At 45.1% G+C, this 22307-nt stretch overlaps 2 protein-coding genes across 3 annotated transcripts in view; both read right to left on the reverse strand.

Moving 5' to 3' along the window:
- The window catches only part of LOC126543982 (putative E3 ubiquitin-protein ligase UBR7), a 32686-nt gene extending 19587 nt beyond the window's left edge, over positions 1-13099 (reverse strand). Inside the window, exons 1-7 of the mRNA XM_050191159.3 lie at positions 12885-13099; positions 8386-8519; positions 7638-7701; positions 4236-4331; positions 1295-1348; positions 381-516; positions 196-312 (exon numbers count right to left, since the gene is read on the reverse strand). Coding sequence (XP_050047116.1) covers positions 196-312; positions 381-516; positions 1295-1348; positions 4236-4331; positions 7638-7701; positions 8386-8519; positions 12885-13079 — 796 coding nt within the window. The 5' untranslated portion in view covers positions 13080-13099. The remainder of the gene's footprint in view (positions 1-195; positions 313-380; positions 517-1294; positions 1349-4235; positions 4332-7637; positions 7702-8385; positions 8520-12884) is intronic.
- A 2520-nt stretch (positions 13100-15619) lies between these two features.
- kud (oligosaccharyltransferase subunit 5 kud) lies at positions 15620-22231 on the reverse strand. 2 transcript variants are annotated; one of them, XM_072284889.1, is made up of 4 exons: positions 22162-22231; positions 21515-21627; positions 19267-19421; positions 15620-15799 (listed from the first exon to the last, which is right to left on the reverse strand). In XM_072284889.1, exons 1-3 carry the CDS (start codon positions 22177-22179, stop codon positions 19295-19297), a joined length of 258 nt encoding a protein of 85 aa, XP_072140990.1. In that variant the 5' UTR covers positions 22180-22231; the 3' UTR covers positions 15620-15799; positions 19267-19294. The 2 variants fall into 2 exon arrangements, with proteins under 2 accessions (XP_072140990.1, XP_072140991.1); XM_072284890.1 differs by having other exon boundaries at positions 19257-19421.
- Positions 22232-22307: the final 76 nt, after the last annotated feature.

The raw sequence follows: 22307 nt of genomic DNA on the forward strand, positions 1-22307 counted from the left end.
CTAAGCTGTCCATCTGACCACGGTTAGAGCTCCCCTTACTGCCATCTTTACTACAACCCGTACTAGCTTCAATGGCCATGGCTCTAATCAAAAGAAGTATCTGTTCAACTTTTATAAGAATGACAATAAACTTCAAAACCTTTGGTGCGCACAAAACCCTTCAGTGTATCTTCAAAGTAGCAGTCATGAACGCACCTTCTACTTTGACCCCGTTCTCCGCCGTAGATGCCAAAGCCGATGAACTTCCTTCTGCCTGCTTCTTTTCCATGGCATCCTCGCACAAGCTTGCATCCTTCTTCAAGAGCGACAGTTCTGCAAAGGGAAGCCAGGCGTGCCTTCAACAATTGCAGTCCTGTTAATCGAGCAGTAGAAAAACTAACCGTGCGCTAAGTACCACCGAAGGAAAGGGTGCTTGCTCATGCAGCCGTTGCATACAACCTCGCAGTAGCCGTGGTTCACTGACGTGTCGCCTCCGACGGAGTCGTCCTGGTTCGCTGGCACCTCGCCTCCAATGTGCTGGCGGGAAACAAAGAAGGCAGATCAAATGTAATGCAAGAGCGCGTAACCTTAACCATGCATCGCATTTCCAAGTGCCACTGTTTTTTGCAAGTTTCCTCACCCCATAGAGTTTTGCACCAATATTACTAGAGGCAAATGCGGCCCTAGTGTCCACGCACACCGCCAATACAGCACTCCCTCCAGCATGGGAATGATGGATACTACACATGGATTTGTCTTAACCACTTCCCTTTTGGCTTCGAAAGCAACCTTCTGGGTTACTGTTTACACCCAATGATATCGTTGCCTCAAATGTGCTCTCTGCCCACGATTAGCCTCATCTAAACTCTTAATTTCTACTTTCCTGTTGTTCTCATATCACGAAACAGGTCACTCAAAATAAATGTTCCTGGCCAAAAGCCATACAGATCTAGTGGCACGCGCCAGAAGTGCGGAGACTCGCTTATGCAGTCGGTAACAGCACACCTGCCAACCTGTGAGCTTCAAAATTCGTAAAAACGTCCTGCACGCATGAAAGAGAGGTGGGGGAGAGGCACACAGGGCAAGTGCCTCCCCCTCCTCACCCCCCCCCCCCCCCCCGAAATATCTGTGCTCGCATGCGGCCTGCCCAGCCTCACCTACAGTACTACCTATTTTCCTTCTCACAGACACACACACACTGAAAGGCTGCTGATGCTGACACAGTCAGCCATGTTAATGATTGTACCAGTCTTCGGGAGAGCAGAAAGGATGGAAGAAATTATTCAGATGGTCTATGAAAACAGTGGACACGTACCCGTCCGTGATACCAGTCCTCGCACACGACGCACTGTAACATTTCATCTTCCACCTGAGGCAAAAAAAAGGAAAAAGCAGAAGCCGAAAGCACACATTACGTATGAGCGCCCAACAGTATAAAGGAAAAAAAATGGTACTATTAAATAAATAAATAAATAAATAAATAAATAAATAAAAGGGTAGAGAGAGAGAGAGAGAGAGAGAGAGAGAGAGAACATTTTTTCGACTATTTCTGACAAGTCCCACAAATAGTGAGCAAAGCATCGCTCTACTGGGCTATCGGTGGAGCGGACCGGAACTCTCAGCGGACATATTCCCCGTTTGTTCACAGCACGCCTCTATTTACACCGGCATCTAGGGACGCAACGGACCCCATTATATCGTGGTGTGCATTGTGCATATTTGTTCTGGTTGCTTGAGAGCGACAGTTCTGAATGTGACAGTTCAAGTTCGGATTCGTGAAGCGATGAATCTGACAGCGACGCTGAGGCCACTGCTCACGAGCAAGCCTTCCAAATCATGTTTCACCTTCCTGCCAAGAGACCAACAGTTGTTGGCTACGTCGACGATGTCTTTCACTGCTACCCATGAGCAGCTCTGTGCTGTTTGTAAATATACACCAGTCTGAAGAGAGTGGACTGTAGGTATCGCACATCGTCCTATGAGCAGGGTGTCTACCAAGTTTACGTTTCCAAATTCCCCGAGTTCTCAAGGTTTTCCCCGAGTGCCTTTGCAAAATTTCCTGAGTGACACAGAACTTTGTTTTATGTCAAGACGGGCTGACACCATGTCGTCCGATGCTGTCACTCTCTAGTGAGCATGCTAAAAAATAAAAGAGATGACTTAATCCAGTTTGAATAGTAAGTAGTGTTTGTTTTACTCAAAAAGGAAACAGAAGGGAGGGCTTAGTGAAATGCACAGTGAATAAAACATCCTCGCAAAAAAAAAAAAAAAAAAAAAAGAACGGCAAAGCCCATTGCAAATAGAGTTAAACAGTTTCAAATACGAATAAAAAGAGGTGCATACAAAAGCAAATATTTTCAACTATGAGCTATTTCTATCAAGTGATAGTAGCACGCTCATTGGAATGAGGCCCAAACTTTCTCACAAGTGAGATTCTCTCTCAGCAATTGGTAAGTCAGCTTTAACTGTACTAACATACTCTCAGCCCGCACACAATGCCTCGGTGTTGCCTTTCACTACATTAAAGAGCTTATATTGGTTTGCACGAGGGACACCTGCATCTCGGCATCAGGCAACACTTTGCTGAGCTCAAGTTCCTTCAAAGTGGCGGCACACTTCCTTGCTCATTCATCCCTCAATGCATCTGTCCTTTCTGTTCTCACCCTCCTTCCACTGCGCATTTGCACCATGGACCACTTGAAGCATCCTTCTGGTCAGTTGTACAGTCGACAACCGATTTTTCCGACTCCCTAGGGGCAGCGAGAATGTCCGGAACATCAGGCAATCAGAAAAAAATGCATATATGCCTTTTACTGCCCCGAAGGAGCTCAAATCGCCACAGGCATGTCTGATAAAAGCCCTGAAGGCCTGCCAGTACATTTATTAGGCATATCGGTGCTCGTATTGCAACAGAAAACGGCAAGTATATCCGTGTTTAGTTAAGGAATACATACTGTGTCCTGTGACAATTGCCCCGTGCCATGTTTGTTAAGTTTTGCCGCAATATTTCGCATATGCCTCACCGTGTAACATTTGTGTAATGAGGCAAAGCTGACTTTCGGGAACAAGCATTATGCGACGCGTCGTGCTTTCCAAGTTTTGAAGCCAATCGTGAGGATTACGAAGGCAGAGTCGGTGCCATTGCTGACAATGGCGAATTCTTTCAATGAAAACCATACTACCGAACAGCAAGAAGCTCAATAGCGAATGTCGAAGCAGCTAGGCATAGCATTGCTGCGATGTTGGCTACGGCTGCCAGTGGATCTGCGTGCGAGAGCGCCGGCTCGAGGCAGCGAGACAATGAAAATGCCGACAGTGATGGCTTTGATTAATTTCATTTTGGACCTGCGGTCATGGCAAAAAGTCAGGAAAATTGGACGGAAAAGGGCTCTTGCATCCGAAATTTCAGACGTTTCTATACATTGAATCTATGGTGCCGCGAAGCCGTCCAAATTATAGGGCATGTCCCAAAAATCGGGCATCCGGAAAATCTGTCGACTGTACACTGGCAACTCCTCCAGCCAACAATACGGCGTCGAAGACGATTTGTTATGGTCCCTCTCTGATACTTGAAGCCAGCATTAGTGCAACTTTCGTTCCCTTTCAATAAAATTACACCTTATTTTCCCTGATAAAAGCACAAATTCTCTGAATTTTCTCCGAGAATTTCGAGACTATTCAAAATCCCTGAGAATTCCCGGTTGGTAGACACCCTGCATGAGCCTATGACACAAGTTACTTGCCATGATGCGAGGGCAGTATACCATGTGCGAGAATCAGACATTGCACACCGTGATTGGCGTGACTGGCGCCACTCACAAGTGACGGTATTAGAAGGCTTCCAGCTGGTGTCGGTTGTGTTATACATCCATCTCGATGAGGGTCAGGAAAATGAAGATTGCGACGATAAAGTCTACCAGGCTACAACTACTACAACCACAGTGCAATTCTACAGTGCCTGCAGCGTAATTGTGGCGACAAGAGAGCTGTGATGTCTGCCAAGGAGAAGGCAGTTCCATGTTCGATAATGCCTTGAAGCTCTACAATCCTGGCACTTGGCGTCGAGTGCCAGGATCGTAAGCCACTGTCGGCAATGCAAAGCTGGCCTTGACTTCTTTTGCAATACGGTGTGCGCGAATGTTTAAATGCAGTAAACGATGCGACACGTATGCTGCACAACTATTTATCAGCATGCCTGAGAGGAGAAAACTGGTAAAACAACCACGCTTTGGATGATGAAATTGTGAGGTACGCACATCATCGTCAGGGTCAGGGTACGGCCTCTTGCATGTGCAGTAGACTCCGTGGAAGTTATGGTTGTACTTGTTCTCGTCATTGCGGACGGCCTTTCTCTGCAAAGGGAAGCACGACTCAGTAGCTGTAGCAGCCGTGCGATCAGCGCGAGCGGCAGTCATTGCGTCGAGCAACTGTGTTAACCTCCTACACATGAATCATTGTAGTGCATCCTGGAATAACCATCAGTCACCGTTACAATTGGAAAGTGAGCGACGTCAAGTACTTGTTACAAAGATGGGACCACGGCGCTAGCGACAACACCCCAACACTGTACAAATGCTAATGATTAAGGTAAAGAAAATGATTTTTCTTTCCTTTTTCTTTGTGGTAAGAGGACCTTTGTATTTGTTTTGAAAATTGGTCACTTTCATGTAATTAAACATCACGTATTTCTTTATCCTTCAAGCATGTTTCTTTGTGTTCACTTGGCTTGCAACTGCACATAGTTCACAGTACTTTTTAATTACAAAAAATTCCATACTCATGTGAACATTAACATTTTTCATGCAGCCATATATAACAAGAGCTTATGGGAAGCACAGTGGTGGAACAGCCATGTCACCTTTTGGCACAGGGTCCAACGCATGTATGCTTAACATATACCATGCAAATTTTAACTGATATGGTCGATATGTTGTGGAGATGGGTTTGCGCGAGGCTTACCCTGCAAGCGCAGTAAAAGGACGCGATGGCCGGGTTCATCCATACAGAGCAGAGAAGGCACCACAGACAGATTGTGAACAAACACATGTGCATTAACCCAGGATGCAACCTAGTACGACAGTCACGGCTAGTGGGCAAAGGCTCACCGCAAGAACGATTGGGGAAGCGCGCCTGCGCTGAACATGACATCATGCAATATACTCGTATCATGCCACGAACATTAGGGAGCTTTCGAATAGGGACCGCAATGGTTTTGCAGTCAGGGAAAAAGAAAGGGCGAAAGAAAGAAAAAAAAAAGTGACAGTGGCAATGCACATGCACGAGACGCAATAGAAAGTTTTAGTTTAGCGTTTGCAACTATAATGTACGCTATACGCTATAATACAGCGTACGCTAAGCAGCGCACGTTTTCAACAATATTAGTTGGCCGGCGATATCTTTGGATCTCAGAGGCCATATGCCGTTGTTGCGACTATTTCGCGCCTGTAGCAATAGGTGGCGCTGACATCTCGAATGTTTCTTTCGTTAGGCTTCGACTCGTTCGAAACGAGAAGCGATCTCGAAAACACCACGAGGTTATCCATAATACTCTGTTGTCGAAGCGGTCTGAGACTAAGCGAAAGCCGTTTACACGGTCATTTGCTGCGAACGAAGTGCATTTTTACAAAAACAACGCCAAATTCAATTCGAAGCGGGCAGCCGGGACCGCCGCTATGTTTCCCGCAAACCATGCAAAAACGCTAACGCTAACTCGTTTGCGTTGCGTATGCCCGCTATACCCGCTATTTCGTTTAGCGTTTAGCGCATGCGCAGTGGCGACCCGCTATTTTTTAGCGTACGCAATGGTATAGCGCACGCTATACTAAAACTGTCTAATGAGGGTTTCGCGTTTGTGTCAGCTACACTATTTCACCAAAATGATGCAGCGACTCAAACTCGACGCAAATGTTTTGCATTAATGAACACGGTGGCACCCATCGAAGTGGTGGCTCTCGTCATGGCCCCTGTACCATAGTCTACCCCATTCGTTAATACCATTCTTAATTATGCACCACATGTGATGATGACTGCAGCAGTTCTTTTTGAAAGCGCTGCTATCACCCATAAACAGGTTAAAATGTTACATCCTGCTTTAGAAAACTCCACAGTACCACGCTGGTTTGATGAACACCAAAATAAAGCACCAGCAAGACTGTACAGCAGCACTACATTATATGTCTATCAGATTTATTGTATGAACCTATATGTCCATCAGAGGAAAATGTGTGAATGACGAACCGGACGACTCCGACAGGCACAGAGAGTTTGTCAATATACCGAGAAACCGTGTGGACGGGCCTCTGCTTTCTTCTATGATGATGATAATGTGCTGTTCGTTCTGATTTCAGTTTTGCTAGCATCGACGGAAGGAGGGAGGGTTTCGCTTTTATGCATGCTTTGGTGCCGGATGGCGCAAGGTACCGCACGCGGCGCAGCTGTTCCACCACTGGAAACAGAATGAACTGGTGTACACAACAAACAATCAATGTTCACAGGTTACTACCGGGGGTCAACAAAAGCAATCACATTATTAAGATGAGGTAGAAAATAAATAAGACGGTCCCCTGCAAAACACCAGTGTAAAAAGGTAGTCTTGCTGAGCAAGTATTATTTCTGCACACCATTTTCAATGTCTCTGCAGACAGGGGCCATCAATCTGTGTCAGAGTAAATGGTGCTCCTATGATACAGCAGCTTGCACCATGAAGCAGACTTAAATGCAAAATGTACCCGTTTATTTTTTTACGCAACTATGGCAGTTCAGCCAACACAAGAATGATGTGCAAGTAATACACACAAGCTGTGTTCCAATACTCGCCGTAGATGGCAAAGTAGACAGCTAAGCGGACAGCGACCATATAAGTCACGGTCCAATTCTCGATGAAGCCATATAAAAAGACAGCTTCGCGAAGAGAGCATGGAAGACAAAAACAACACAGGCTACTCTGCTTGCCAAACACGATAGCAGCTGAGCAGGAAGTTTAGACACTCGATGGGAGGGTTCTCTGCACACAGGAAAACGTAGTAACGCTTTGCTATGCGCTTACTGTAAGCTACGTTGCATTTTTCATAGGTTTGCACAGGTAAAGTGTCAAAGTACAGATGACATGTGCTTTTCCTCATGAACACGAGGTGGCGTCATGTCGCAGTGACATCTTCCAGCTGATTCCAGGAGCCTTCCATTACTTGGGCTCGAAGCTGTCTTATTAGCTGTTAACATAGACTGTCTCCGATGCTGGCCAGAATTGGAACACATCCATGGATTTGTCTAAACACAGTCCTTCTGGCTTCAAATGACTGTGACTTTCCAATATTGATCATCTTCTAGAAAATATGTTGCATTATAAGTGCAACAGTTCACAATGATTATGCATGTGCAGAGAAACGTGCTGCCTTGCCTTTTTTAGAATGCTATTATTAGATGGAAGTTTAAAAATTGCAATGAAAGATGCCACAAGAACATCTGAAGCCAAAAGCACGGAGGCTTTAGACAAATCCTTGCACAACCCACCATCCCCATGGTAGCTGAACGACCACAGCGCCAGAGTTCCTTTCAATAAATTTTTGCACGAAACTCTACGACAGCATTTTGACAAGTACGGGGTACAGAGACGTGCTCAGAGATCCTCAAGTTACAGGCAGCTATAAGTTGACACTTACCGGGCACAAACGGCATGGGTTGTTTGCGGGGAAGGACGCATTCCCGCAGTCACAGCGAAAGTTCCTGAAACCAGGCAGGAAATCCATTCAGCAGTAGTCCTTACATAACTGGCCATAAAGCAGGCACAATCCTCACGAGAGTTGACGCTTTCCCTTCGCGTCAACAATGAGCCCTATCCCAGCATGAAATAACACACAACACCGACGTCTGCTACACACTGGTGCGTGCACTTACAACAGCACTTAGCTGCACGAGACCTTGCCTGATTACTCGTCCCAAGCGAATGATACAAATTGACATGCTGCGTCAGGAGGTGAAATGAGGAGAAAAAAACCACAAACGAGACAGAACTGTCAACTGTGAAGTAAGGTGTATCATTTCGTGAACTGCATCAAATATGAGCCGACTATCACTGCAAACAGATCATAAATTGAAATATCCTTGCACGGTTTGTAGATTAGCAAGTGTGAGGTAAACGTTACAGCTAGAATGAGCCTCTACCCGCCATATTTGCTTAGTAGCTCTGGTGTTGTGCTGCTAAGCCGAACACCTGAGTACAATTTAGGTGCACATTAAAGAACCCAAGGCGGTCAAAATTAATTCGGCGTTCCCCACCGTGGCTTGTCTCATCATCAGATCGTGGTTTCAGCCCGTAAAACCCCACGGTTTAGGAATGAGCATCTCAGTTCGACAACCACACTGCAAAGGACTGCACTGCAAGCGGTTGTGGCCGGCAGGGAAACCCACCTCTTGGTGTAGAGCTCGTAGAGGTTGTGTCCCTCATGGCATGCGTAGCTGCAAGCTAGACAGACGCCTGCTGGCTGGGAATCTGGTCCAGTACATGTGCCGCATGCGTACAGGGCCTGCCGCTTGATGTAGCCCTATAAGAACGTGAAGCAATAACATTAATAAGCAAAGCTTCGTGGCGAAGGAAAATTTTGAGCGATAGAAATAAATGTCACAGCACTTTAGACTGGTACTATCAGAACTCAGTTTGCAGTCGAAGTGCAATATCCTGCCAAGGGCAGCTCATTGAACATCCCCCCCCCCCCAAAACACTGCCCGAACGTGTTTGCGGCATAAACTGTAACCAACCTTGTGAGGCAGACAAAATCTATTCCATTATGCAATTAGATCGTCATTGTGACAGTGACAGCCTAAGAAATTCAGAGACGGAAGCTTGGTATTTAAAGTGCAATTATACTACTCAGCACACTGAGACCGTACAGAATGAGCCCTATCGCAAACAGGTTGACTTAGGCAGGGAACACACAGTATAAGCTGGCATCTAATACAACTGCAACATATAAGAAAGATCACTGCTCCAGCTGCTAGAATCTGTCTGAAACCTGTAGGGGGCAGTTGGCTTGACTCATCGTACGTCACACAGCACACAGAATTGTACATGCCTACTGCTCTAGAGCTTACAGTGTCTGTTCCACTAACTAAAGCAACCACCACTGTCTCCTAGCACCATTTGGTATGTAAGAGTGCTACGGGCTGCCGAGTCCGTGTTTCCATGCACGGTGTGCAGCATCGCCAAAATAAAGCTAGGGCCGTGACTGGGCGCCTGGATGTTTTAACGCGATATCGTTAGAGCACACATTCAACGAAAACCCATCGGTGTCAATATTAGAAATCACTGCTTTTTCTACACGTTTATTTCACAAAACACTTCACGAAATATGGTTTTCATTAATAGAGTTTCGTTAATTCAGGTTAATGACAGCATCAAACCCTATAGGTATCTGCCAGGGAATGGAAATTTCTTTGTTAGCTCAAAAATTTCATAAAATCGGGTTTCGTTAAATCGAGTTTTAACTGTAGGAGGTTTACCCGAGATGACTCGCACGTGAGAACTGTGCAAAGATAGTGCTGAGTCATTTACATGTATTTTTCGAAAATGTCAATCACATCTCTTTATATTCATTTCAGCACCCCAAGTCATCACAGAGGGGAGGGAGGAAAAGAAATGCACATATAGAGTTAGTACATACAACAATCCTCAACTGTAGACTTAAACGTGGAAGTACTGAAAATGGTGACAACGAAAGGGGGGGGGGGGGGGCGGCAAGCACTAGCACTCATTGGCTATCTTCGAGATGAAGGAATAAACATTAAAAAAAATTAATGCGAGAAAAAGGGACGTCAACCTTCTGGCGGCGGTTAGTCTGGACTGACACTTAACTCGGATCATTAAGGGTCACATTTTTTGAGTGCGGATTATGAAAATTCTTGTGGAATCACAAGAGATCTTCCAGTGCATGGAGATGTTACCAAGCTGCAAGGTGAGTTTCATTTGAGGGGTGGGAATATTTGTACAGAATGAAATGCACACTACAGTTTAATTACAGAAACTCTACTTGATTAACAAGGAATCCTCGACTATGATTGATCCCACAATGCACAGTAGATAAAAATGCCGTCAGTCTCCACAAAGCTCTGCGATTTACAGACAGCAATGAGGAAGTAAACGATGGCACAGCAAGCATACGCACAAGATGCTTGGAAGATTAGCAATGCATGAAGCATAAAAGAACGAAAGTGGCATTGAATAAAAATTGGTGCATAACTGCGGGACGGTGTGATGACATGCTTATACACAGCAAGGAATGGAAATTAAAACATGTTCAGTGACATTAAAGTTACTTACGAACTTAAATGCTACGCTAGAGTGTGGTGGCAGATGCCACCACCCCGTTTCAAAGGGGAATTCGCTCATAATCATCAACCAGCTGCTTCACCATTCTAGAACATTCTGAACACTGTACATGCTTCACGTGTACAAGTACGCTAGCAGGGGAAGGAAGCATCTTAGTGTGCACGCAAGGCAAGCAAGCAGGCGATGCGCGTCGACCAAGATAAAGCAAAACTTCACGGCAACAAAATGATGAAGATACAATTTATCTTGAGAGCCCGCACGTTCACAGTCAGAGGGCGTCAGACGCGCGACCGTCCTCATGGGCACGTTGCAAGTGCTAGGCGGCGCCCTGTCTTTCCGACCCCTAGCGCCATCTGACGAATAGTTGCGCGAATTCGGTAGGATGACTCACGGCGTCAGCAGCCCGCGCTGCGTGTTTGGCGCCCTGTCAAACGGTAGCGATGGCGCGAAACAGCGTGCCGATATTAATTTTAGCCGGGTTTCGGGAATTACAAGATCTTCACAGCTTTTCCCATGAAAAGAATTTACAGAAAGGAAGTCGTCTAATTGAAGTGGGGCACGTCTATGACGTGAGGGAAGTGTTGAACTCGCACTGATCGGAAGTGACTGCTAGGTGTATTCCGCAAACGAAAAATAACGCGCCAGCGAGATGCGTGAAGCTCAGCGTAAGTTACTTCGTTATATAATCTACGGTGTGGACGCATGAAATTATAGGCGACATTGATTCTTGAAGATCGGCGACAGCAGACAAATCCTAGCGGAGAGCTGCGATTGCCGTGCTGGCATCGCAGGGAAGTGCAAGGACGCCGCGGTAGTTTCCCTGTACATACAGGACGGCAAATACGAATCCAAAACATCTCATCCAAGAACGTGGGGCGTACCAACGACTCGTAAGACCGTACCGACTCGTACCAACGACTCGTAAGTATTCTAACGTTGCTCTCCCCAAACACAAAAAAAGTGGGAGGAGCTTACCAGTTGCGTCAGATTACGCTGGGAAAATATTTTCGCCCAAGTTACTGGAAGTGCGATACTTTTATGTTGCGATTTTCCAGTGCGTGCAAAGGAGGTTCCAATAAACCATGCCGTCAAAAATTTTCATCTCAACTGCCCCTTAGTTGACATGCTGGGCGCAGAAGGGTGTATGCCAGCTCAAAGAGCTGCAACCCCTCCTCAAATCTCTCAACAAGCCCTATAGCGCTCTTTAAATGGGAGAGGATTGGGAAAGAGTTCCACTGCTTTACTGCGGTACAGTGTGGGAACAAACTACTTTGTTTGCTGCATATCCTGGTACACACTGCAGGTGTCCCGTTGCTGCCATCATTGCTGTAAAAGCAAAGAATTCAGCGTTAACGCGCTTGGCATAACGCCGGAACATAAAACAGCTTATGCCGTCGGAGGAGCGCTATCCAGTGTTGAGGCCGTTCTGCTTCATACGGTCGGCTTGGAAACCTGTAAAACTTTGTTCCTCGTGAGTTGGTGTACGTGCTGTTGCAGCCCACTACGCAACAGCTCGTGTTGCACTTCGCCATTGCTCAGAAAAGGCAACAGTTACGCGCGAAACAGAGCGCAGACAGGCTATCCGAACGCAAGCGCGCCGGTCGTATCCTGCCGGTTCCGCGCGCGCCGCCGCGAGGGGCGCCCTTGTAGGCGCGGGAACTACGTTCGCAACCTGCCTATAAAGCGAATACAAGTCCAGTGTTTTCCCGAGATACAAACGCTGACGCTGATGCAGGTGTCGCATTCGCGAACTCTTTTGGGCGGCAGGAAGATTATACCGCTGGTTTCGGTTCGCGCTCCATAACGAAAAAGTTATGAAACGCGAACCGAGTAGCAGCGGTTGCCCACAGCCATAGTACGACGACGACACGAGTTCCGAGCAGATATACACGCCAGTCCCCTTTGAACGATCACAACCATGCACGCGCGCGTGCGCGCGAAATCTATTTGGCGCGCTTTCTTACATGCCCGAAACTACCCGAGGCCACGGACCAACAAGTCGCTACCGTCAACATTTCCGGGCCAATGTTAAGGTACGTGCAAGGCGCGGACGCAGGATATAGTACAATAGGAGCAGGAAAAGCTAAAGGAAAAGCGAAGGCAACTCAGACTGCTAACGCAGTTTTGCAGCTAATCTAGCGACCAAGGCCAACGGAAAACCTCCACACGACATTCAGCGCTTCGTCACGGCTGCAGTAGCGGACGCGCCAATCTAGGAGGAGTATTGTGTTATTTTTGCGCAAACCGTCGTTGCCTAGCACTAGTTACACGTAGCAAGGCAGCTAGCACTTCGGTATTACACCGTGGCGAAATTTGTTGACATTTGTTGCACAGTCGGCCATTCAGCCAGCTGAGCCGCCTCCATCGTGCCACACCATGACAACTACCAAATCACCAAGACATCCAACACAAACGAACGTCTGGAATGATTGCGCAGCGGCGGTGGTACATGCGCCAACAGTTTGGCACATGTAGAAACCCCATAAAATATCAAGTTTCGCTCGAACGTTGGGTTTAGAGCCCAGGCCATTCGCACAGGGGGCAACCTAGGCCTACAACACGGTGCGTTTGCCCAATGGTTTACCTGGTCATAGGTGCAGTTTTTGTCGTCGCTGCCACCCAAAACGGCGTCAGCATCATCCTCGAGCTCCTGCGCTTCGTCGAGCACGTCCTGCAGTGTGACACTGTTCTCATCCTGCAGGTCAATCGACGTTGAAGGCGCACTTTCCGAAATTTTTCCGTCGTCCGCCATAACTCCCGCCACAGACGCTCCCGCCATTAAACGAATGGAGAGATGTGCTCACACAACAGCGGTCTGGAGCGATGGAGGGCGCGCGTAGTGCGAGTTCGACTAACCTCTAGCGCCCCCGCTAGACTACTTCGTCGCTTGTGGTTGCGAGATTGCGGTCACCGTGGTTCGCGTTACCACAATGCTCTTGTGGTAACGCGACTGGTATAAATCAGATACAAGCTTTAGCTCGGGTACTCCTATCTAAATACATGTAAAAGAAGAATTAGTTTTTCTCGGCAACTACTGCACCAAATTTGGCGAGGTTTGTTCCATTCAAAAAAAGAACTTAAAAATCTAGTGACTGTTGGTTCAAAATTTTTTATTTAGGTTGTCAATTTTTATTAAAGAATGGCAAAAATCGAAAATTTTCAGAAACCGAAACTATCAGGTACACAACCAGCAATGAAATATTATACCTCAATTATGTGAATTGCATCTATTAGTACATCTAAAGCGGACAAAATTGATATGTTACACATGAATCTCAAAAAACTTAGTAATATGGAAATACAGCTTTTGCAGAACCCTTGTACACATCCTAACAAATTCACATAAGATATAAAATGACATATCAAATCTGTCCGCTTTCAATGATCTAGTGGATGCCGTTTACAGAACCACGATATCTGTTTTTGATGCAGAACTATTAATTTGTAAACTGCGTGCTTATATTTCTTTCAAACCTTCGAATTTTTAAAAATATTTTTAACAACATTCAGGCCGTACATCGAAATTCCGCATCCAACAGTCACTAGAACTTAACTTTCTCTCTCAAATGTAATAAATTTCATTAAAATCGGTCCAGGGGTTATCTCAGAAAAACATTTTAGCGTTTTACATGTATTTGAATAGGCCGCGTCTGAGTTGGGCCCGAGCTAAAGCTTCCTCTCAAGTCTGCAGTGAAGCCCCACCCACACCCTCATAACTGCCAGCCACTGTTCCTCCACTAGGCTGCAAGTAGTTTGTACTTCAAACTTTCCCTCTTACCTAATTGGGCAGTAACCACAAAAATAAAATTATAAGCGCGTAATTTTATGTTTTCACTTGTCTAGTATAGTGGAACGGTAAAAGCCTAATCCTTTATTGAACTGGAATAAAATGTTTGTTTCGCTACAACTACTTACTGTCAAGTCTCACTTCACTTGGGAGTGAAGTTTCACGGGTAAAACGGTGTCAGCAGCGAAATGAACTGTACCACAGACTTTTGAAGAGTGAAATGCTCAGACTCCATACACTTTGTCCATGTCTGTTGCACACCTCATCGATTCCACCGATGAAAAGACTCTTCAAGGACAGCAGATGCTTCGGAGGTATCAAGTAATACGCCATTTTGAAAACGGCGCATGACGATGATTTTGTTTGCTTCTGTGATTGGCTAGCGAAGTAACACAATGCCACGCAGTCCGTGTGCCTCGGTTGCCAACTTTTTTTAAAAAGTTGTATCCCGTAAGTTAAGTTGACCCTTTGGGTCGTACCTTGCCACACAATGATAATCGTCATCTGTCTTGTCCGTGTTTCCTTTCTTTAACGCTGCGAGCCCGGTACTTCCAAGTCACGAACAGCATGCACGTTATCAGCATGACAGAGCATCCTCGACAGAAAAGTAGCGAGCGCAGCATTTTCAAAGAAGGAAACGCAAACAAGAGAGACGACGATTATTGTTGTGTGGCAAATATACACCCTAAACTGTTTACATTTGTTTAAGAGTGTACAATAGTACTCAAATTAATGTTGGTAAAGAATGTTCCAGCCTTCTGAAATTTTGCAACTACCGTTTTCTGTATCGCAACAAGCGCACTCAGTAATTCGGCACGGCCCGCAGCACCACAAATGAAATGCACAGGTGGTGGGCTGGGCAGCACCCGCTCACTGCAAGGTTGAAAGGTGCAGTTGCACTGCCGAGGCACCTTGCCTGGGTGCACCGCTGCACCTCGGGAAAGTCCTAGGTGCAGAAAAACTTGGTTGAATGGAATAAACCCATGTGGACACAGGAACCTCTAGCAGTGTGCGATGGCACAAACTGCAGGTAAACGCAAAGTGAACTATGTCAACCATAGGAACAGGTAGGTTTACACCAAACTGGACCAGTAGTCACCGAGACCATGAAGGGGAAAAAAATAGGCAAAAAAGTTATCGGAGGGAGCATCACGTCATGCAGCCAGTCTTGGCAAGCGAACGCTCCGTGAAGCCACAGTGGTAGCCCGGCACGAGACCTCTTGCGTCGAGATCACGGAGCATGAATTGAGATTTGCTGAGAGGTTTGGTTTCCAGTAGCTATGCCAGTAGTTCTTATTCAGTGCGCGCTTGTTCAGCTGCCCTGACATAGCTCTGCCTGCACAGCGGGTACCCTAAAAGCAACCGCGCACTTTGACGTGCGATCACATGTTGGGCCACCAGGTTTGGCTGCAACCTTTTTCCTTCCTCCATGACAGAGACACTCCCCACTCCCCCTCTCCCCCCAAAAAAGAAGAACGACTTCTCCAGGCTAACCAGGAGCTTTTGTCATCAGGCAACACACAGGAGACCACTGAAAACGAACTTCATTTACTTCAATTCACCAGGAATGTACAACAATTAGAAAATAGAAAAAAAAGGAGGGGGAAGGGGAGAAGGTGATGGAGGAGAAATGATGAGGTGCCTTGCTATACACTGTGAGCAACCAATGTCATCCATTCATTCCAACAGGACCCAAGAAAAAAAGGCAGCATCTGCATTGTAGAAAGAGAAAACGAAATATTTACAAAATTAAACGTTTTTCTTCCTGCCTCCAAGATGCAAAGGAATCAAGAAATGAGGGGGTCTTGGTAACAAGAGCAGTCACCGACACCAATGCATTTATTTTGGATATGCCAACATAGCTTCCAATCGGTAATTCATGGAATAATTCATGGTCATTACACTGTATTTATTCATGAAAATATAAAGTACAGTAGCACCAAGTTGATCTAGACTTCCACATGTATCTACAAGTGCAGCCTGATGTCAACTACAGAGACATGATGAAATTTCACCACAGCTGTGAACAGCTGGGCTTATCTGCCGGGTGTTCTTGTCAAACGCTAACAGAATTCTTAAAAGTCACCTGTGGCATACAGCACAAATCTATTGAGTTGGATCAATTGAACAGGGAGACATGAACTACAATGAAAATCAAAATGCGCAGATGATTAACTAACAAACTCTCATTTATCAAATTGTGAATTAATTACATTAGTGCACATTTTGCAATATACAGATTGAAGCCAGTGACAGCGATGAAAATGGCCAAGAGCGTTTTGGAGCAGTTTTTGTAGCATTAAAAATGACTATTCTGAATTGTTATCGGCCTGTGCTTCACTATTCCTGTGCTTAATCAACCATCATGCTAGAAAATTAAAATGCTGTACGTCCCCAACGAATCACACAAAGGCACAAAAAGCTCATGGCAGTAAAGTCACATGGCATGCAGGTTGGCAATTCTAGCACTTTTATTTTAGGCCTAAAGACGCTTAGCTAGTAAAATAGCTAGGGGTGTGTGCATAGTGATTTCTGAGAGCAAATCGAATACAAATTGAATCCTGCCAGAAGCGAATCGAATATCGGAATAGTTTTTGAATAATGAACAGCCGTTGTCACAATTAATATAAAACAGTGCTCACATCCTAATATTCTTAAAGTTTGCATGTTTTTGCCATTACATAGCATGTATGAAGTGTTTATTAAAGGTACATATGGAGCATTAGGACAAAACAAGTAGTTTTTTCGCATGAACAGGACTATGTTAAGTATGGCTACCTAAGTGACATAGCCTGCTCCACAACAATCTCTTATGTTTTACGTTTATACTATGCCCACGGGGGTGAAAATTTAGTGTACATTTGTTCCAATTTCATGTTTAATTGGGCGCAGTTGACGTTTTGAAATATTCAAAAAGTGTTCGCATATATAGATAGTGACTACTTGATTCGAAGACTGAATCGAATAGGACACTATTTGATTCATTATTCGAAAGTTTAGAATATTCGCACACCCCTAAAAACGACCGAGCTACAAGTTCCCTGTGTTACAAGCAGATACAGATAAATGCGACACGGCAAAGCCGTCAGTAACATGCAAGGGGGCAAGTTCCAGTTTGCTGTGTGTACCATGACACAGCTGCCATGCTGAATGCGCAAAGTTTGCATCGTTGGTTTAGGAACGCCTCTCCCACCGAGACTACACCACTGGTACGAAGACACGCCAACAACACGTAATGGGCCTACTACTAGGCCTTACACAACTTTATCCAAATCCATGCACAATCTACAGATATGGTGCACAGAGTTTTTAAATAGCTGACCGCGAACATGCACGAGCACGCACTGGATTGAATTAGATCAGTGACCTTTCAGGTCATTTAGCTTTATGAATGGCTGGAGATGCAATGGCATGCTTCGCATAACGTGGTGGCAACCACCGCCTGATGTTCACCACAAATCCTCTTCGCTGTGGCCTTTGAGAGTGTGCGGCACGTCCTGGAGCAGTTTCTCTCATGTAGGACGGATGTAACAGCTTTAACAGAATGTAGCAGATTGGAGCAATTGTCGCAGCATTCCCACCACTGCAATGATCCCCCTAGGCAATCTACATCCACTTAGAACAAATTTTGAAACTAGCACCAGTTTTGAGATGTGTCAAAGCTGTGATGAAAATGCTGTCGTTTCACTTACTTTTTAACAAAATGCCTTTTTGCGCATCGAAGCTAAAATGTTTCTGGAATACCAATGCATTTTGTTGCAAACATTGAGAATGCATATCTTGAAACTAGTGTCATCCTCAGAATTCATTCCAAGTGAATATGACCTTCGAAGTCACCAGCTGCAATTATTAAATTGCAATATGTGTCATAAAGCAATGACTAGTTTGAGAGTTAAAGAAACTTTGGTAGTAGCAAAATATGGAGATTTTTTCTTTTTCAGGCAAACAATGTCTGCTTCTGAGAATAACCTAGCACAAGAAGTTGCATTGTGCTGTATGGCACGTGTGGTTTTAAGCTCCATACATTGTGTTGTCTAAATACATCAAGGCACAGACGACGTTTAAAGTTGCACCAGTGGCTTGTATGTGCTGAAATTTCACAGATGGGCAGCATTTCACAGTGGGCTCAGCTTGATAGCACGTTTGAACGGATTACTTCTCCGTTTCATCTAAGAATAGGCCTGAACGCAAGTCATGTGCAGCAATAGCACTAAAAAAAATTTTGATTTTGCTGCCGTCGATGTTTGCATGGTGCTTTTCACTTTATACCAGGCGGACGTGAAGCTTGTGTCTTAGCAAGCACTACGATAAGTGCCACCTTTCACCATAGCAGTGACAAATGGCACGACAGTTATTTTTTTCCATATGAAATTAACGCTTTAATAACGGCAACGTTCTAGCCACACCTGCCAACCTGTGAACCTTAAAATCTGTAAAAACACTCGTTGACATGACAAAAGAAGGGAGCAGAATGCATCTGTGTTTATGTTGGCCTTGGCACAAGACACAGACTTGGCATGCATACGGACTTTATTTACGACTGGACACAGCACCTAGGCAGCAATAAACTAGGCACAGATAAGACACAAGAGCAATACAGAGCCTGACTTTTTCATAGCCTGCTTTTCGTCAACGTAGCCTGCTTGAGTAGGTTGCCTCAATAAACATGCTTGAATGAAGTAGTCCTCTGTTTAGCCCCTTGCATCGTGATCACAAGGGGATGATGCAGGCACCCTTGCAACTTCTTTGTTGCATGCATTTTTTCCCTTTAATCTTGCTCGCCCCTTCAACACTTTTGAAACATGTTCACAAACAGAATCTATTCTTAGAAAAACTTGCCACATTCATAGAAGCCCGAATTCGTAAATGTTATGACAAATTCGAGAGCGTTGACAGGTATGCTTCGTCCAGAAACAAGTCTGGAGCAGTGTCTCATTACTGATCAACACCAATGTGTCAACTGAAAACGAATCCGCTCTGCCACCAGCTCTTCTCACTGCACAGATTTCTTTGGCTTGGCCAAACAACATGTGCTGAGGCAGCGACATCAGTACGAGTGTCCCTTCCGGCATAATCCATTTACTGTCTCCAGTACTAGGTTAAGCATCACACTGATTAGTCACCATGAACCATTTGGGTCAAAGCAGGAAATGCATGGAAAATCTATACATTTTCTTACTGTCAAGGCACCACGGGTTGTCACGTTGCTAGACGTATATGCCAACCCAGAGGAGCAGGAACAGAATGCCGAAGCCCAGGAACACTGCGGCGACTAGAGAGATGATGAGCTCCTTGAAGAGGTCTCGCGTGAACTTTGTCGAGGTCACCTCGTAGCTGTACGCACGTAAGAGTCAAGGATGCACTTTAAACCGCCAGTCAACGATGCCGGATTATGCTAAGCAGTGCGTCTTGAAAGCTATCCTCATGGCATCCAATATCATTAGTGCATCAATGAGGCCAATGTGTTCAATGCATCACTTCTAAGTGGCATGGCAGTTTCAAACAAAATTGGCACATGGAAAGACATGCTGTCCTCCAGAGGCTGAACTTCGAATCCGAGACGGCTGTAAAACGAGGCACTAATGACAGATCCATACGTAATATTGTACATTCTAATTAAGAGAAAGCTGCAATACTTTCGAATACAGAAAACAATGCCAGAAATGTCTCAAGCCAATCAAAACCGTTGACATGTTTCACTGAGAATACTTGTAGCAGGCTTGCAACACATATAACTTAGTGCTTCATGTTTTTCACTTATGCGCACAGCCTTGAAGGAACTGACAGGCAATTTTCAAGATGAATATGGGAAGGAAACGTTTACCACCCAGAACACCCAATCTTGTGACTGTCACATGAAAAGCGTTGTGCAAATTTTTTTCATGACTTCTTCCAATTGCGGTTGTGCTCAAGCAATTGCTCTAATGACTTGTGCACTGCAGCAACTGTGCACCAGGTTACAAATGGAGCTGAAAGGAAATGGAACAATAACGAAAAGAAAAGTTAACCTGCTGCTTATTGGAGGTAGTCATTGCACAATTCGTGCCTTCAGAACTGAATCATTTCTCCAAGATACATATGTGGTTTTGTTGAGACCTGTTTTATTTTTCTCTGGTCAAGCTGTCTACAAAGTCAATATTACACTACTATGTGCGACTCGCGTTTTCCATTTCACGACATGGTTTAATAACGTTTTGAAGCTCAAAGACTAAAAAAAAAAAAATCCACACATTTACCAACCCACTTTTGTATGCCCATGTACAATGAGGGCCACTCCAGTTCTATTCGTTGACATGACAGAAGGCACTCCTTTTCAGCATGAACAGTACTGAAGCACTGCAGTATGGTGCTACTTCGCCTAGTTTTACATGACTTTCTGAATTATTTCAAGTCAAAATATCGCACCCAGCTGCTTAAACTGTACTCAATCCTACCAATATAAAGCACGACCTTGTTTCACCACAACCTTGCATCATGCCTTAGTCAGCTCTCTTCATGCAGGCAGTAATCATGCGCAATGTGCCTTATATTGTATTGGCGAAGTCACTTTAATGTTTAATAACGATGACAACAAACACAATTTGGTCTGTTACACAAAACCAATGTTTTATACTGGTGTTTTATACACTTTTGATTGCGATCGAACCCAATCGACGAAATGCTCGACTGCGACTGGCTCCATCTTGCGGCTTGCGCAAAGGAGCCAATCACGACCGAGAAATTCGATCCGGAACGGGCTCGGTCGCAATCACAACTGCGCTAGGCAACACCCATATTAAAGGAGGCTGGGTGACATGACATGAGGGAACACTCCATGAAAATGACCAGGCTTCGGTTCTTGTTAAGCACACTTCTTGCAGTTCGACAAAATGTGCTTCTTTGCTACCCCTGCAGGCTCTCGCGTGATTGAATGCGTTCTTGTAACCTCAAAATAGTTTTTGCTGGTATGAGACAATGCCTCTGTGCAAGCAAATGGAATGATGGCAGTTGTGCTACATGCCCTCACAGGATGGTGACACATAAGAGTGCTGTTGTACGTATACAATTCACTTTGCCTAAATATCTTACAATGTGCACTGTGCAGTGAAGATGTGCCAGCACCTCAAGCGCATTCCTATGTTAGGGAATTTGTTTATTTCTTGCCAAAGCATCACTGCTTAGTTTGTATGGTGTTTATATTGCCACTGGGACCAGTTTTCACAGTTTGTTATTACCTATCATTGCCATCAGCATCTACGGAACTTTAATTGAGAGTTTGCAAATAGAAAAATTATATTTGAAAAAAAAAATCCAATCGCTTTTCCCGCGTCAACTGCTGTGGATGTTAACGTTTTCATAGAAAGGTAGTCACTGGACATCGGTTGTAAGTACCTACGGCTTAAAAGCATCGTATCACTTCCGTGACACACATAAGCAGCAAAGGATACACAAAGAACCAGGCCATGAAGAACAGGCCGATGCCCATGAGCACCAGCGTGAGGTGCGGGTAGACAGCCGGGTTGACCGGGCTGACATACTTGTACATGTGCTCGATGCCCAACTGAAACACGGAAGCGAAGAATTCAACGTCACGCACTGCAGGCAACACATACATCCGTGCTTAAATAAGAGGTAGTAAACAACCTTAGAACGCTGGCAAACGAGAGCTACTATGTTATAGAGAACGGCGAAACGCCTAAGCTACGTGGACATGGTTTCTCAACTTTCAGCGCTGATAACGGGGGCGAGAAATGCTCCAAGCAGCGTTTTTTGACAAAATTAGCGTTCCGATCAAGTTTGGACTGTTGACATACACAAAGGACTAATCACAAATACATATTTTGCCAGTGCAATACGACTATCTTGCGGTATTTTTGTCCAGTATTGAAATGCCGGCTCATTTGATGCCGTGTTTATGTAGACGGCGTCTCGAAACCTGCGCCACGTGTACGCCATAGCTTCACGATCTGAAGATAAAGTGATTGCTTTTCTGCGTCTGCCGATTACTTCTGCCTCCTCCTAAATTCAGAGCGAAGCTATAGGCTGACAAAGAACGCTCAAACCACGATATTTCAACGCAAAGCGAACAACTTACCAAACCGATGGTTGCCATGTCTGCAAGTTGAGTGACGTCGACGTAGCCGTGGAACGTAGCGCCACATTGGCTTCTGTTGGAACAAACAGAGTCAATAAAATCCAGTATTTTTTATGACACTACATTCATTCAATTATAGAAAGTTA

Source organism: Dermacentor andersoni, chromosome 10, assembly GCF_023375885.2.
Source record: "Dermacentor andersoni chromosome 10, qqDerAnde1_hic_scaffold, whole genome shotgun sequence".
Lineage (NCBI taxonomy): Eukaryota > Metazoa > Arthropoda > Arachnida > Ixodida > Ixodidae > Dermacentor > Dermacentor andersoni.

What these genes read in the sequence shown, in the direction of transcription:
- kud (XM_072284889.1), bottom strand. An exon ending in TTCATGGCCTGGTTCTTTGT is followed by an intron (nt 19,422 to 21,514) that starts GTATCCTTTGCT and finishes ACGTGCGTACAG; the next exon opens with CTACGAGGTGACCTCGACAA.